This window comes from Pleurodeles waltl, chromosome 4_1 (assembly GCF_031143425.1).
Source record: "Pleurodeles waltl isolate 20211129_DDA chromosome 4_1, aPleWal1.hap1.20221129, whole genome shotgun sequence".
NCBI lineage: Eukaryota > Metazoa > Chordata > Amphibia > Caudata > Salamandridae > Pleurodeles > Pleurodeles waltl.
In genome coordinates this window covers 233,374,438-233,392,440 of record NC_090442.1, presented here as the reverse complement: position 1 = coordinate 233,392,440, position 18,003 = coordinate 233,374,438, and the positions used below count along the sequence as shown (strand labels likewise).

At 48.4% G+C, this 18,003-nt stretch overlaps 1 protein-coding gene across 1 annotated transcript in view; it reads left to right on the top strand.

Moving 5' to 3' along the window:
* Window positions 1-8,118, top strand: part of SINHCAF (SIN3-HDAC complex associated factor) — a 103,840-nt gene extending 95,722 nt beyond the window's left edge. Inside the window, 1 exon segment of the mRNA XM_069230049.1 lies at window positions 7,918-8,118. Coding sequence (XP_069086150.1) covers window positions 7,918-8,080 — 163 coding nt within the window. The 3' untranslated portion in view covers window positions 8,081-8,118.
* Window positions 8,119-18,003: the final 9,885 nt, after the last annotated feature.

The following is an 18,003-nucleotide window of genomic DNA, read 5'->3' as shown; positions in this document are numbered from 1 at the left end:
GAAGCAGCACTGCGACCCCGAAGGCCGCACCAGAAGCTGGTGCCCTGGGACGTGGCACTCGAGGAGCGGGGAGCTCCCTAAGAAGAAGAAGTCGAAACGGCCTTGCGACCGCGCAAGCCGCACCCAGACCCTGAACCACGAGACAAAGCGGCCTGCGGGTGAGAGGTGGCTCGCAGCGAAGCAGCAGACGTGACTTCACAGACTACGCTTGGAGGCTGGGAATCAGAGCAGGGCGGCCGGGAAGGAGGGGGTGGCCGGAGCGGCCTGGGCGCTGTGCATGGATCGGACCCCCCCGGGTCGTTCCTCGCCGGCCACAGACTGCACGTGAGAGTCAGATGCAACCAGAGAAGATAAGCGCCCCACAACAAAACCACCATATAGCACCCACATCGGAGGACCAAGCCATGAGGCAGACCAAGCCAAAAAGTGAAGTCAAGCAATGCAGCTTTGGTTAAAATTCAGGCCTGAACCCCACCAGAGAACCCCCCCTGGAGACCAGTGAGCCTGACCTGGAAGGAGGAGGCAACGCCCCCCGACAACAAGTAAGAAAAAGAGCAGGCGGCTTGCGCGGGTCCCATATCGGGACTGGGTGTGGACTGAGGAGATGCCCCTGACCCCACTGAGAACCGGGGAGGATGAGTGACCACTTCCCTTGCAACTGGCCACCGCCTTGAATAAAATAACGTCTCCCCCCTGCACCCGGGGATCCGGGTGGAAAGGCAGAGGGAGCACGCCGGAGTGATAGAAAAGCAGGACCTCCTGCGAACCCACAGGATTTGTTTGACCTCCACTCATATTGACACTAAATGCATCTGCCTTATTGAGAACACACAACAACACAAAGCACCAATAGCAAATAATTAGGTGCCAGGTGATCGAGCAGAGAGAACCACCTAACTGGGCTGCTCGTGCTGTCACAAGGGGGCTGTTATCTACCCCTGGACAAGCGGGCCCGGCCATACACCTCGAGCGTTTGGTGAATGGGTACTTCACTAAAGATCGCAGTGCAAACTAACGGCCAGGAACGTGCAGAGTCTTACATTAGAGGTGTCACAAGATGCGATCCTCTGCTGGGTAAGCCACCAGAGGAGAATCATACCACGGACCAAAGGTGAGCATTGGAGGCATGACTTGGAGCAGAATTGTGCGAACCCGGTGGTGAACTACCTACCCACCCCCCCACGATCCAGTTGAAACCAAACTAGAATGCGACACATATACAGCAGCTGACAAAACGGTTATCAACGACCCGAGACCAAGCAGAACCGCCAACTCCCCCCCAAAAAACTGGAGCATGGCCGGAACAGGGCGTCTACGCTCGGGAGCAGGAACTGGGAAAACGCAAGACTCACTAAATCAAGACAGCCAAAAACTCGATGCAGTACTTGCAGCAGTGGATCGTATTGGAGACTCACTAGAATGCGCCTGCACGTCATTGGAAGCCAAAATAGATAAAGTGGCGAGCGACCTCGTCCTACTCCACGCGGACCACTGCAAGCTCACAGATAAAACCAAAGAGATTGAGGCCACAGTAAACAAACTAATGCCCGCGACTGCCCTATTGAAGAATGGAATGGAAGACATGCAGGCCAGGGTGACGGCACTAGAACGCCGAGTCGAGGATGCAGAGGGCCGCTCCAGAAGAAATAACATCCGGGTAGTGAATCTACCAGAAGGCACTGAAGACCGAGACCCGGTGACCTACTCGGAGAATTGGCTGCGGGGGTTGGTACCGGAAGACAAACTAACTCCCTTCTTCTCTGTGGAACGCGCGCATCGCATCCCGGCCCGATCAAGTCCACCGGGCAGCACTCCGCGCCCATTCATCATTCGGCTACTCCACTACGCAGATAGGGACATTATACTGAGAGCGGCGAGGGCCGGCCCGCCTCCCCAAATAGACAACGCGCAGATCTTGCTATTTCCTGACTATACCATAGCGGTACAAAGAGATAGAGCCTCTTACTTGCCTTTGAAGCGCAAGCTACGTTCCCTAGGCCTAACCTACTCTCTGTTATTCCCCGCCAAACTACGTGTTGTGACAGAAGAAAAAACACACTTCTTCTCCACTCCGGAGGCAGCATGGGAATGGCTTGAGACATCTGGGCTATCCTCTGGTGGTTCACCAGAACGAGCAGGATCGTCGCCTAGACCCAGGCGCAGCCGCACCAGAAGGGACCGGAGGAAAAACACGACCCGCACCGAATCAACAAAATGCACTCCAGACTTGGAACAACTAATCCAGGAGAGAAGGGAAGCGATCCACACAGCAGCAACGATAAGTGCATCGCCCCTACCTTCGGGATCAGACACAGAACTCTCTCAACCAAATAGTGACCGCCCCCTCACACCGGATCAGCTGTTGGAATCAGATCATATGGGAGGGCCCTCTGTGACGTCGGCAACTGCTGAGGAACTTTTTTAAAGGAACTTAGAACAATGCTTAGAGACCACGCGCAGCAGGAGCCACCAAGCCAACGATATGTGAATAGAGGTAATTTGAGAGATGAGAGGCAATTGACCTGTCCCCTGAACATACACAATGGCCAACAAGCAGCCATATACGCTTCGGGTGACCTGACCCCCGCTCCCAGACGCTAAACCCGGGGGATGAGGAGCCTCCCCCTACGCTCCCCCTATCTTCCTTTTCTCTTATCTGCCACAACCGGACAAGAAAAGGTGCACGTCTGAAGCACTCTCCCTCCCGCCCCCCTTTTTTTGTGATTTTGGCCTACTCCCAAGCTCCTACCAGTGGAGACATATAATGTACAGGTTTGTGTTAGCACATTGTCGTTTTTGTTGTTATGTTTGGGCGGTGACCTGTTGTCTATCTGCTCCAATGACATTAGTTATGTTTTGGTTCTGCCGGCCGATACTTGCCGAATCCTTCACATTTAGCGGGGAAGGAAAAAAATAATGATGAGACCCAACTCGAAGGGACGGGGCAGGGAGATATGTCAGACAATCCAATGTTTCCAGTATGGCCACATACACAACAATCACCTGGAACGTGAGAGGTATTCACACCCCCAAGCGGCGATATGCTATTTACTCCTATCTCAAACGTCCCTTAGATCCACATAGACACACATAACGAGCCCCGAGATCCCCGACTGCGCCGGCGCTGGAGAGGACAATTATATGCAACAGGACACTCAGCATACGCTAAAGATGCGCTAATTTGGATTAGGGCTGGTACCCCCTTTAAGGCGGAGGAGCAGGTCGTAGACCCGCAGGGCAGATTTGTGCTAGTTAGGGGAAAACTCGCAGGACACATGGTTATATTGGGTTCAATATATGCCCCAAACACAGACCAAACTGCCTTTCTACATGGTCTTTCTCACCAATTGGCGGGTTGGAGTGGCCTTCCGTGGCTGCTTGGGGGGACTATAATAGTGTACTCGACGTGGAGATGGACTGCTCCTAACCCCCGCTGCCTACATCACCTGTGGTAGCGGCCTCAAAGGGCCTGGTAAACTGGATCCAACAATGGCAGCTAGTAGATGTGTAGAGAGAGCGACACAAGACGGACAGGGTTTACGCCATTTACTCTGCACCACACTCCCTGCACGTACGCCTAGATAGAATACTTTGCACCACGAGATTCGCCCCGGTGGTGGTGAATTCGGAATACCTAGGGCGCACACACTCTGACCACAATCCCCTGATTGCACGACTGTGCTGGGGTTCCCCCCGCTCGGCTATTCCCACATGGAAGTTGAGACCGGAGCTGCTGGAAGATGCTGCTTTTCGAGCATCATTAAGCATTGTAATCCCACAATTTTTTTAACAAAACGACGGCACGGCCTCGTCGGGTTTGATAGAATGGGACACGTTTTCATACGAGGGCACTGTCTGGGTACCCAATGCAACCTACGCCGCTCTGTTGAACGGGAACTGACCAAAGTAGAGCGGGATCTATTACAACCAGAGTGGGAAGCAATTAACAACCAACCAGATCATTCAAGACTATCAGTAATACGCGCCGAGCACCTGTCACTACTAGAGCGTCTGCGATGCTTAAATTACACTGCACACTCCGCAAGAACCCATACATCTGCTGATAAGGCAGGCAAGCTCCTAGCCTGGCTGATTCGACAGGACTGTGAGAGGAAACCGATATTGGAAATCCTCTCACAAACGGGGGTACTAATATACACACCCCAGGAGATACAAACTGAGTTTGCGAGACACTACGAGGCACTCTATGCCTCGAGGGCAGCTCTTGGTGGCGACTCCGGCGTAGAATTTCTTGCCGGAGTAGAACTCCCGCACCTAGAGGACGAACAGTTTGAGGCCCTTGAGGCACCCCTTGACCTTGAAGAGATTCGATCTAGTATCCGCGAGCTCGCATCTGCCAAAACACCAGGCCCAGATGGACTCCCAGTTGACTTTTATAAGGCCTTCGCGGTGCAACTGGCGCCCAAATTACTCAAACTTTACGAGACAGCTGAACGAGAAGGCCATCTCTCGGCCACTCAAAGGGAAGCACTACTGGTTTCCCTTCCTAAACCTGGGAGGAACCCGGTAGACATGGGTTCATATAGACCATTGGCAATGTTGAAAACCGATTATAAAATATTAGCCAAATTACTGGCGACGCGCCTTGCACCGACTGTGCCAGGTCTGATACACCCGGACCAAAACGGATTTGTCCCGGCTAGAGACACCTCCCACAACATCAGAAGGTTATTCCGAGTTATGCAATATGCGAAACGTGATTGGCCAGGAGCGGGCTGCCTCATTTTAGACCTGGAAAAGGCTTTTGACTCCTTGGAGTGGCCCTATTTGTTAGGAGTCCTTCGACAACTCGGTATAGGTCCATACTTCTCTCGCCTGACTAAACTACTATACACCAGACCACTAGTCCAAGTGAGGTTGGGGTCTGAGATATCGGAACCGATTCGATTGTGCAGGGGTACGAGACAGGGTTGCCCCCTTTCGCCATTGCTTTTCTCACTCGCTATGGAACCCTTGGCAGCGGCCTTGTGCAAAGCAGGGAGTAACTGGGGTATTCCGTTAGGAGACGATACTCACATAATCTCACTATATGCCGACGACCTTCTCCTATACTTCCGAGACATCACGTGAGTCCCACCCGAGGCTGGCTCACTTCTACAGCAATTTGCCCTATCATCTGGCCTGAGAGTCAATTGGTCTAAATCTTGCATCTTTCCCTTCGACCCGGGACTCTCTGATCCGGGACTTATTCTTGCCGGAAACCCCGTCCCATGGCAACCCCATACATTCAGATACTTGGGTATCCGAATATACCACCGTGAGGAAGACATATTTGAGGGCAACCTTGTAAGGGCTGTGTCCTCGGTTAAATCCCAAATGGTCTTCTGGAGGACACTACCGCTGTCAGTAGCAGGCAGGATAGCACTCCTGAAAATGGTAGTCCTGCCCGACTTCTATACTTCTTCACTAACCTCCCGCACTATATTCCTCCTAGCTTCTTTAGGGCTCTGGAGACAGGATTGAGGGAATTCATTTGGAATGGTGGCCGCTGTAGAGTTGCTTTAAAAAAATTGTACCTACCACCTGATAAGGGCGGAACAATACTACCTAGCAGCTCAACTCCAGTGGATATCCAGATGGCTGGCGGATGTTCAACGTGTAGACACGGCATCAGAGAGCAGACCCTGGTCTCTCCAACAGATACAACATTTATTCCACCCACTCACGCAGACGCGGACCCCATTGCAACTCTTTCTCAGGGTGGCCCACAAATGTTTCCGTCGCTCACTGCGCCTTACACACACAATGGTTCCCTTCACACCGGCCTTGGCTTTATTAGGTACACCAAGAGGCACCAGAGTCACGTCAGAATCCGAACTGCGCACATGGCACGAAATAGAAATGTACACACTGGGAGATCTCTACGAAGAAACCCAACTGCTCCCCTTTGCCAGGCTTCAGGAGATGGGACTGCCACCAGGTCAATTTTTATTGTACTGCTCCCTGATAGGGGCAATGTGATCCAAATGGGGAGACATCCCTGTGGCTCCCCCCACTCACTTGCTTGATTCAGTACCTACAGGTGATGGGCCGAGGGCATCACCTGATTAGCTGGCTGGCAGATGCTTTGAGATCCCAGACCGCCCTTGAAAACAAAACACTACATGTGGCATGGGAAACAGACTCAGGCGATTCGATTGCACTAACGCAATGGAGGTCTGCCCTCTCAGGCCACCTTAACGTGCCTCGCAATTCTCGATTCTGCTTTATCCAATATTACATAGTGCACAGAGCCTACCTCACGCCAGCTCGCGTGAATAGATACTTTGCTCGCAGAGACGCGGCTTGCCCCCGATGCTGCGAGATCGGAGCAGACCTGCTGCACATGCTCTGGTCCTGTCCTGCCTTGGGCTCCTACTGGAGAGCAGTGAATGAAAACCTATCTGACTGTATAACACTACGAATACCCTTTACATGGGAAGCATGTATCCTAGGTTTATTCCCCAGAATCAAGCAGCACAGAGCAGACGTACGCTTCGCAGACTTAGGACTCATCATAGCAAAGCGATTAGTGACCCGCAGATGGAAATCACCAGACCCGCCACCGATACAGGCCTGGAAGCGGTCTCTTGAGGTGTGGGCAGGAGCTGAAGGCACGGCGCTGGCGCGAGAGGAGGTCTTGGTGTTGAGACAGTTTCCATTCTCCACTAACTGGGAGGGAATGTTGCTGCGGCTGCGTAATGAGGGAATATGCCCATGAGAAGAGGGAGTGGAGTAGTGTGAGTGGACGCCTCCCTGACGAGAAAACGCACTGCACAGGGGAACTGAATATGAAAAGTTGGCCAGATAGACCCCGACACTGGGACTTAAAGTGACAACACCTACTTGACCTGACACCCGACCCAGCCCCTCTGTTAATAAGCCGATTTGCAACAATGTAACCCCACCCCGACTGGGAAATAGTCATATGATTGTAATCTGTACAAGTGTCCATTACCGGCAATTGTTAAATGTTAACCTTTTTCCTTTTTTATTTTTCCTTTTCCTCTTATATTCAAAGTTAGCATATATATAAAACTCATAATCTCTACCTACCTAACCAAACTGCTCCAACTGAATACTTGTGTTAGAAATACCTTTAAACCAGCAAACGCTGTTACACGAGCAGGCCGATGGACATCAGAAACTTTACTGGCTTTTACACCTGCAATCATATAAGGGGCTGACAATGATAAAACCCATCAAACAACAAGTACAACATTGTAAGACAACTGTAGATAACATAATAATGGAAAGGTATAACTGACTAATTACAAATGCATGCTGAATAATATGCTGCAGCAATGCATCTCATATACATCAACAGTTATATACTGATATAAGAACACACACCATACTATGTGAAACGGAAACAAATGCAGAAACATGAAGCAATGTAATGATGAAAAATACTAATAAACAGATTTATGAGAAAAAAAAAGGTGATGATTGATTGAAATGGTTAAATCAGACTGAGACACTGGGATTTCTCGCTGCATCATTACTGTTGTTTGTTAGTGTATGTTTGTCATTAAATAAGGGTGGCGGTAACCATGTACAGATCACGCTTGGTGTTGTCTTAAAAGAAGCAGGCCTGACTGAGTTGCTACATCTTGTTCCTTCTTCACATGAACACTACCAGCCCCAAGCCCCTTCATACTTTGATTGTCCTCAAAAGTGAGAAGACTGAGTCCTAAGGCTCAAAAGCCCAGAACTTTCTGAGCCACATTTGCACATACCCTCTCAATTACAGATATCCTAAACAGAACACATTATTAAAACCACAAATGTACCCACTATAGACGAAGGACATAAGTTGATGAAGAACAAGGGCAGAATATAAAGCGTAAACCAAAACCCTAAACATTTGTTTAAATTCTTATCACAACTTACAGTATTATATTTTCTTCCTTCTAGACAAAAGGTGTGCTGTGGAATTATTTACAAGGGGCGTTTTGGTGAAGTAGTGATAGACATGCATCACTTTAAACCATGCTGTACCAGTAAGAAGGCACTTCCAGAGACACCGCACCCCGCAAAGGCACAATCTCCATCGCTGTCCCACCACAGAGTGTTGTGACATCTTTTTCCAACCACGGAGCAGCAAAAGTACTGTCTTGAAAGGAGCGTTTTTTTTTATATACCAAGATGTAACTCCAAACATTCTGGGCTTCAGCTATATCTCCAAAGGACTTTTCATCGGAAGTGTGTGTGTGTATATATATATATATATATATATATATATATATATATATATATATACATACATGTATGTATATGTGTGTGTGTGTGTGTGTGCGTGTGTGTGTGTGTGTATTGCTTTCAAACAAATTAAGGCACTCATTATGAACCGACGGGGCACTGCACGGGGGCCCCTGCACTGCCCATGTCAAGTGCATGGGCTGTGCAGGGCACCCCAGAGGTGCCCCGGAGCACCCCTTCCGCCAGCCTTGCTGGGGGACACAGGGTACATTATCCGGAGGGCAGCGCTGCCCTGTCGGAAAATTTAATCTGCCATTGTCAGGCTGCCTGTCGGCGGTAGTGTTAATAATATGGCGGTTCAGACCGTCGCCGGCATGGCGGTCTGAACCGCCAAGAATGTAATGATGGCCTAAGTCTCCATAAAACTGAGGCCTGTTCTAAATGTCCCAATCTGATCCTTAAGCAATACCTCACAAGTAAGGCAATATTTAGATCAATGCTGCTGTAAAATGATTTATAAAGGAAATTACTTTTTATACAAATGAATTAACTTTACATAGGATGTTTTGCCTAATAATCTGTATTTGCGTAGATTGGAGCATTGATTGTAGTGTACATTTTTTATAATCTATGTAAATTTTTCAATAAAACTTCCTCTTTATTAGAACCATCAAGCTCAATTTTGTCGTTAACCTAAGAAAGGAAAGGGATTTATTTTATGTTTTTAATGGTTTGAATGAAAATGCTGTTGCTTTATTTTTTAACAAATATTTTATGATGTCTCCCTCACTACTCTGTTCACCATCTTCTCCATCTTTCTCTCTTCATAGGCGTCAGTGTTCTGCATCCATGTATATCCACTCTCTCTTTCGGTCTTTCATCCTATCTTGCACTCAGGATCTTTGTTCAAATAAAGCAAATAGTATGGAACTCTGTATGCACTAGTTTGATCAACCAAAGCGCAGGACTGGAACTATGTCCTGTGACCAATTACCACTGGTTGTACAATACACACAGCTTCCTTGACTACAAGTGAGATGACACCCCAGTGCAACTGCATTACCTATCTCGGATGTACTGGAACCCCCAGATTTTGGCAGTGATGAGCTTATGTGAGCAGACAGCATATCATATTTAGGTAGTGAATTTCTTTTTAATGAAACATGATTAACAAACAAGCACTCTCCTATTTCTATTAGGCCAGATCCTACAGCTCATAAAGGTGCATATCGTTATATATATCTGATTGAGCTTTCTGCAGCTGGTCCTTGGTGTTTCAAATATGGGTGCTGCTTTCTGTTATCTGAGTCATATCCAATTCCTGGGAAATTTATAATCTACGTTCTTAATGAAAGCCAATTAGGATCCCATTGAGAGTAACAATTACTGCCCCATCACTTTAAAGCCTAAGCTATGATAAGGTACTAGAGAAGTTAACTGCTAAGCAGCTGGTAGATGGGATTCCGCCCACGCAAACAGCACATAAGTGGCATTAGTCTCAGCCCTTGATGACATCAATGTACTTTCTGGACTACAATAACAGAGTTGAAGTGACCTGTGACCGGGTCAGCCCGATCGTAAACGAAGCACCAGCAGGACAAGAGTTGTTTTCGCGTTCCCATGTTGCCATGGGAACGCTTTCACGGCGAGGCCGGCATTTCGAGGTTGCCTCGACAACCTCCGATGACGAGGACACAGCGGATTGGCCAGCCGGAGGCCAAAAGCCAGGGATTCCCCAGGAGGACGGGAGAGCAGCGAGCGAGGACGGGAGAGCGGCGAAGGAGGACGGAGGAGCGGCGAGTGAGGAGAAAGGCGGCGGTGGCGGCGGTCGGAGAGGACAGCCACACAAGCCAGAAGACAACCTCGAGGACGGAGGGCAGACCCACTGGCCGGGAACGTGTGGAGACGACGCCAGAGTGGTACCGGAGCCCACGGGGACCAGACCAGAAGACAGCGGGACCGGAGACCACCGAGAGGACCTCCACAGAGCCAGCCACGGCCCCGGAGGGTCGTGGCTCTGGAAGGTACGGTCCTTGTGGACAACCAGAGGGGCACCTTAAAGAGAGACAAGCTGGGGAAGGGAGGGAGGCAGGGTGAGGGTAGGACAGGGAGGGAGTCAGAAGGCACCAAAAGGGGCACGTAACGAGCACCAAAAATAAGTACGTTTAGGAGATAAGGCCATAGAGTCACAGCCCACAGTCCTCACTGGCACTCCCCTTCCTGAACCCATTCCCCAGTATTGTAGCTAAGTAAAAGGACGTATGTAACGGCCTTCATTCCACTCACCATCGGTATTTATCCTTTTTTTTTCCCCTGTATGCTACCCGGGATCATGAGGAAGATCCAAACCGCCACCTAACAGGAAAAGAGGAAGAGAAGCACACTAGGAAGACGAAGCTCACCACCCCAAAGAAGCAATAGTCTCTATACCCCTTTACCAAATCTTATACATCCTTTATTTGAAATAACAAATAAATACTTACCTTAATAACCCAAGTTGCCTCTACTGAGTGTCTGTACTGTTGGGACTACTACAGTGGTGTCAGAAGTGGGATCTTAAACCCCTCCTCTTGGCAGTCCAAACAGTATACACAATGAGTGAAAGTCCGTCCTTAGAGGCCATGGTCAAGCAGCTAGCGGAGGGGCAAAGACACTTACAGCTGGTATGGGAAGCCCAACAGCGAGAAGCTAAAGAGGATCGGGAGGCTCTGCAATCTGCTCTGAAAAGTCAGGCGACCATACTGGCTAATAATCAGCTAGTCCACGAAAGCGCGATGAAAAAACTAACCAAGACTATTGCCGCTAGTAAGGTACATCCGAACGTACCTAGTTCGGTACTGCAGAAATATCAGGAGGGAGAGGATCCAGAGTCCTTTTTTACCAATTTTGAAAGAGTGGCTTCCTCGGGCCTGTGGCCGGAAGATAAGTGGGGTCAGTACGTTGCTCCCTTGCTCACAGGTATCCTACAATCAGCATATCAAGCCGCCAACCCGGGTGGTGACACCCCTTATCAAGACATAAAAACTAGTATACTGGAAAGGGTGGGCCACGATGCAGAATATTACCGAGTTAAATTTCGTAAAATCAAATGGGGAGTCAACGAAGATCCTAGAACTTTTTATTTTCGGGTAAAGGATTTGGCATTGAAGTGGTTAGGCCATGTAGGAAATAGTCGGGAGGAGGTTCTTAAGACCATCATACTAGAACAATACCTAGACGGTCTGCCACCGCCTACAAAACACTGGATCAGACAACACCCGAAAGTGGACACTGAGACGGCCATTGATCTCGCCTGTGCTTTTCACCGGTCTACCGATGTTAGGAACCCTCCGACACGAAACATCCTTAAACCGATCCTTCCGAACCCAAAGACCTTGTTAAAAAGTCCACCCGACCACCCAGTACCACGAAGATTTCCGGAAGGCCCACCTACAATGGGACCCCAATGTTATCATTGTGGCGAATGGGGACACATCGCACGTATGTGTCCGCAAAAACAGGATACCGGGGAACCGATGGAGATAGGGATGGCAAGACGGAGGGTACTATGTACAGGAAAGGGTGCTCTCAAATTTAAACTAATGATAACCGTTAATGGGGAAAGGGTGTATGCCCTGGTTGATTCTGGCTGTAGCCAATCGGTAATCAGAAAAGACGTGACGCATGACGACTCAGAAGAGAAACAATGGGTAACCATATGTTGTATACACGGAGACAAGGCCCAGTATCCGATAAAGATGCTTCCAATCGTGTGGGGACCCTATCAGGATTTCCTCCCCGTAGGAATAATGCCCCAATTAATTGAGGAGTGTATCATTGGGACAGACTATATCCACTTCCAAGAGTTGTTGGACCACGTCAGAGATAACAAGGAAGTCAAAGATTGGTGGAGAGACGCTCCTTTTGCAAAGAGTTGTATAGAGTGTCCAGCTGATCGTAGAAAATTGTCACGAAAAGAAAAACAACATGAGAGGGAGGAATATCGGAAGACTGCAAGTGAAAAATCTTGCGGAGAAATAGTGGCAGAACTTCAAGAAGCCCCTAGTAGTTTTAGCCAACAACAGAGAGAGGACCCCTCCCTTACCCACGCTTGGAGGTCAGCCGTACCAGAAGAGACTGAGGAGGTGGGTCCCTACTTTGTAGTACAAAAAAACGTATTGTATCGAGTAACTACCACACGGTTGGGTATACGTAAACGCCAACTTCTAGTACCTACCGATTATCGGGATCATGTTCTTGCACTAGCACATAATCACCCAGGGGGAGGACACTTGGGGAGAGAAAAAACCGAAGAATATTTGCTCAGAAAATTTTACTGGCCTGGGGTATACGCCCACATACGAAGGTATTGCGCCCAATGTCCCCGATGTCAGTTAACCGAACCTGGTAGGCCTAGGAAGGCACCTCTTTTCCCCTTTCCCATTATAAATATTCCCTTTAAAAGAATAGGGATGGACTTGGTCGGGCCCTTAGTTCCTTCATCAAAAGGACACACCTACATCCTGGTCATTGTGGACTATGCCACACGATACCCGGAGGCTATTCCCCTGACGAGTATGACGACCAAGACAGTCGCCCAAGCCATGATTAATGTCTTTGCTCGACTTGGGTTTCCCCATGAAATTCTTACAGACCAGGGTACCCCTTTTATGTCCACCCTAATGAAACAAGTGTACAAAACATTGGGGATAGCTCAGATCAGAACATCCGTTTACCATCCTCAAACAGACGGACTGGTAGAACGATATTACAGAACCATTAAAACGCTACTTAGAAAGATTATCAATGAGACAGGGAAAGATTGGGATCAAAAGCTGCCACTAGTTCTGTACGCCCTACGAACCCACGAACAAGCATCCACGGGGCATAGCCCATTTGAGTTGGTGTTTGGACGCCAACCTCGCTCCCTACTAGACATGGCAGTAGAAGCCTGGGAGGCTGAGGCAGAGGAAGGGGGGACTCCGTTATTAGAATATGCAAAAAAATTGAGAAAACACCTACACAGCTTATGGGCCGACGTGCATGCACACTTGGAAGAGACCCAACGAACTCAGAAACTCCAATATGACAAAGGAAGCAAACTACGGGTTTTCCAACCCGAAGACCAGGTCCTAATAATGAGGCCCACCTCCGAACACAAACTCCTCGCCAAATGGCAAAGCCCATATCGCATTATCAAGGCAGTTTCCCCCGTCACCTACCTTATTGAAATATCCTCCCATCCGAGGAAAACACAAATATACCACGTAAATTTGCTAAAAAAATGGGAAACACCCGAACAGCCTAACCAAACCATAGAAATGGGTCGTTTCATGTGCCCCAACAAGACACTAGATATCGAGTTCTACCCCTCCACCCCATCCACGGAGGTTATTTTACCCTCGGTAAACGATACTTTATCTGAGGGGCAAAAACAACAAGCCCGTACAATACTGAAACAGTGGAAACCGCTGTTTTCAGAGAAGCCAGGAAAAACTTCCCTAATCCACCACAACATACGAACAAATCCCGATACAATCACTAGAGAGCGTCCATATCGTGTTCCAGAAGCTAGAAAACAAATAATTGAGGAAGAAATCAAAAAGATGTTATCCTTAGGAGTCATCGAACCCTCCAATAGTCCCTGGTGTTCACCGGTAGTCCTAGTACCAAAACCCGACGGTAGTGTCAGGTTTTGTATTGATTTCCGCAAACTTAACGCGAGCTCCCTCTTTGACACTTACCCCATCCCGAGAGTAGACGACGTTCTCGAAAAACTAGGAAGAGCAAAATACATGTCCACTATCGACCTAACAAAAGGATACTGGCAGATTCCCCTAGCCGCTCAGGATAAGGAGAAAACAGCCTTTTCCACCCAGTCAGGGTTGTATCAGTTCACCGTACTATCTTTTGGGCTTCACGGGGCACCCGCAACCTTTCAGAGGTTGATGGATAGGATTTTAAAACCCTTTTCTACATTCTCTGCCGCATACCTAGACGATGTAGTCGTTTTTAGCGAATCATGGGAAGAACACTTGGTACACATACAGAAGATATTCCACGCCCTCAAATCAGCCGGCTTAACAGCCAATCCCAAGAAGTGTATCATAGGTAAGACAGACATCTCCTACCTGGGTTATCGGATTAATCAGGGTACCCTACAACCTCAAAACCCAAAAGTGGAGGCTATCTTGCATGCCCCTCTTCCACACACTAAAAAGGATTTACGTTCATTTTTAGGGTTAGTGGGCTATTATCGACGTTTCATTCCGCATTATTCCTCCATAGCAGCCCCCCTTACGGACCTCCTCGCTAAACACCATCCCAATCGGCTTTTGCCTTTTTCGGAAACGCAAAATAGGAGTTTTGAACGACTAAAGGGCTCCTTAACCTCCAACCCCATCCTACGCTGTCCGGATTTTACAAAACCCTTCCACCTTTACACCAATGCCTCGGATGTTGGGCTTGGAGGGGTTCTAACGCAACCGGATGCAGAAGGGCTTGACCACCCCGTAGTCTACATCAGCAGGAAGTTATTTCCTCGGGAGCGTAATTACCCAATTATTGAGAGGGAATGTTTGGCTATCAAATGGGCCATAGACTGTCTACAATATTACCTCCTGGGCCGACCTTTTATATTATTCACGGATCACGCTCCCCTTACGTGGTTAGCTGCACATAAAGACTCGAACTCCAGGATACTCCGCTGGTTCCTTGAACTCCAACCCTTCTCTTTTCAGGTACGCCACGTGCCCGGATCTCGCCAGGCCCCCGCGGATTATCTGTCTCGGTTTCCCCTATCTGCCACTGTCCTAGAGCAGGGCAGCTCCTGGGGAAGGGTGTGTGACCGGGTCAGCCCGATCGTAAGCGAAGCACCAGCAGGACAAGAGTTGTTTTCGCGTTCCCATGTTGCCATGAGAACACTTTCACGGCGAGGCCGGCATTTCGAGGTTGCCTCGACAACCTCCGATGACGAGGACACAGCGGATTGGCCAGCCGGAGGCCAAAAGCCAGGGATTCCCCAGGAGGACGGGAGAGCAGCGAGCGAGGACGGGAGAGCGGCGAAGGAGGACGGAGGAGCGGCGAGTGAGGAGAAAGGCGGCAGCGGCGGTGGCGGCGGTCGGAGAGGACAGCCACACAAGCCAGAAGACAACCCCGAGGACGGAGGGCAGACCCACTGGCTGGGAACGTGTGGAGACGACGCCAGAGTGGTACCGGAGCCCACGGGGACCAGACCAGAAGACAGCGGGACCGGAGACCACCGAGAGGACCTCCACAGAGCCAGCCACGGCCCCGGAGGATCGTGGCTCTGGAAGGTACGGTCCTTGTGGACAACCAGAGGGGCACCTTAAAGAGAGACAAGCTGGGGAAGGGAGGGAGGCAGGGTGAGGGGAGGACAGGGAGGGAGTCAGAAGGCACCAAAAGGGGCACGTAACGAGCACCAAAAATAAGTACGTTTAGGAGATAAGGCCATAGAGTCACAGCCCACAGTCCTCACTGGCACTCCCCTTCCTGAACCCATTCCCCAGTATTGTAGCTAAGTAAAAGGACGTATGTAACGGCCTTCATTCCACTCACCATCGGTATTTATCCTTTTTTTTTCCCCTGTATGCTACCCGGGATCATGAGGAAGATCCAAACCGCCACCTAACAGGAAAAGAGGAAGAGAAGCACACTAGGAAGACGAAGCTCACCACCCCAAAGAAGCAATAGTCTCTATACCCCTTTACCAAATCTTATACATCCTTTATTTGAAATAACAAATAAATACTTACCTTAATAACCCAAGTTGCCTCTACTGAGTGTCTGTACTGTTGGGACTACTACATGACCCTTCTGGAATTTTCTGCCCCTTTCACTTGGTGAACTTGGGATTTGGTACAGAACCTCAGAAAGCTAACTTATCATGCTCCTCTCATTATTAGATTGGATAGGCAGTCTCTGCTCTGCTCTCGCCACTGAAAGTGAAGGGTTGTCTATAAGCCGTCAAGTTTTGGATGAACCACAGAAGGATTGACAACTAACTTGCGTTTAAAAAATCCTGTTTTTTAAATTTTTGTATGGCTTTATTGTTCATTCTCAGGTCTCTCTTTCATTGTGCCTGCCCTATTATACCTAGTGCTGGCCATACACCTTATAAAAAATATAATAAAATAAATCCCTTATTAAATGGCATTGTGTCATCCTGGTAATATCTGGCAGAGGAGCATGGCCTGATAATCACAAGACACGTCCGTCTGCTCCTTGGGGTAAGAGAAAATTTCCAGACATCACTGCATTAACTGCAGCTGCACTCCATTCAGTGGCAGATCTTCAAGAGTATTACTAAACACCATTACACAAAATGATATTGGTGTGTAGCACAATGGCAAACATTCTGGTACCTGGTTCAAGCTGCCTTTCCAGAGACGCAGCTACAGGCCTGATCACTGCCTCGGTCCATCAGTAGCACTCTCACAAAGATGGAGTGCAACAATTTCCAATGGATAGCCAGTCAGCAACTTGTCACCTGTCCCTTCCAGAGGCTGATGGTCAGGTAAGCTTTGGCATCTGAGAAGATGGGAGAGTCATTTGGACATCTGCTGCACATGTGAATAGCCGGGTGGAAGCAAGGGGAGGCAACCATATTCTTGAGTGGGGAGTTTGGTAGCCAGCTTTGTAAATGTCTCATATCGTGTGATAAGGACCATTAGAGCCTGCAAGAGGGCATGAGCTTGCATTATAGCTACATTTCGTAATGACTGACAACTGTCTTTTGGATGGCCTGGGATAGGAAGAGCTTTCCCCTTGTTTGTGAGATGGCTGGTAAACATTCCTTGGTGCCAATGACCCCATTTTTAATAAACATTTTATATGGCAGCCATGGTGTATGTGTTACTGGAGCCAGAAGAAAGGTTTGGAGGAACAAGAGAAAAATAGGTGGCGCCAAAAGAACATGGTATAGTGTATCGAGGAGCATGGGAGCAAAAGTAAAGGTGAGCACCAAGAGGACTCTAAACCCACATTCCACAAAGCAATCTAACTGGGGACCTGAGCCCATTCTTGTGGGGGAGCAGGTATGTACCACACGCCACATGTGAATGGGCGCTGGGTGGGCGGGAGATATAAGAAAAGAAGGGCTGTAAGTTCATGGGTGAGAAAAAACGTGCTGCATAAAACCTGATACAGTTGTATAAATATGGTCGGCTGGTGATCATAAATAGAGGGAAAGGTAGTTTCTTTACTAAGCCTGAAGTAGACTTTGGGTTTTCAGTGGAAATGTAGTAAGAAAGCAAATCTGTACAGATTAGACACTGAAGACCCTAGACCTTGTCTGATAATAACCTGTTTTACATGTGACTAGAAATGTATAAGGATCCACTTCTGTGTTCCTTGAATTACAGCTTTATAATGGGGTGACTTTCGGCTTGATGTACTTAGTAATTATGTTCGTACTATGAACATAGCCACTTATCTGATTGTTTAAGCTAAAATATTATCATTGTTTTATAGGCTTTAATTGATATTGACTGAAATTAGGGCTGAAGCTGCACTCCTTTGTGCTCCCAGTTTCTGTTAGATGTTTTCAATAGGGTTATTAGTTGTTGTAATTGTAGCGCTTACTACCCCTGACAAGATGTCAAAGCACTTTCCGGTGAGTAGCATGCTACTCCGAAACCCAAAAAGGATGAGTGGTGGATTAGTATAGTAAAAAAATAGTTAATTTGTGCGGTATACATGTGATTTGGTTAGTTGGATTGAGGGATAATGGAGGGTTAGAGGAGGGAACAGTCTAGAAAGTGTTATTTGGGAGATCATAGTAGTAAAATGAGGTTTGGGTTG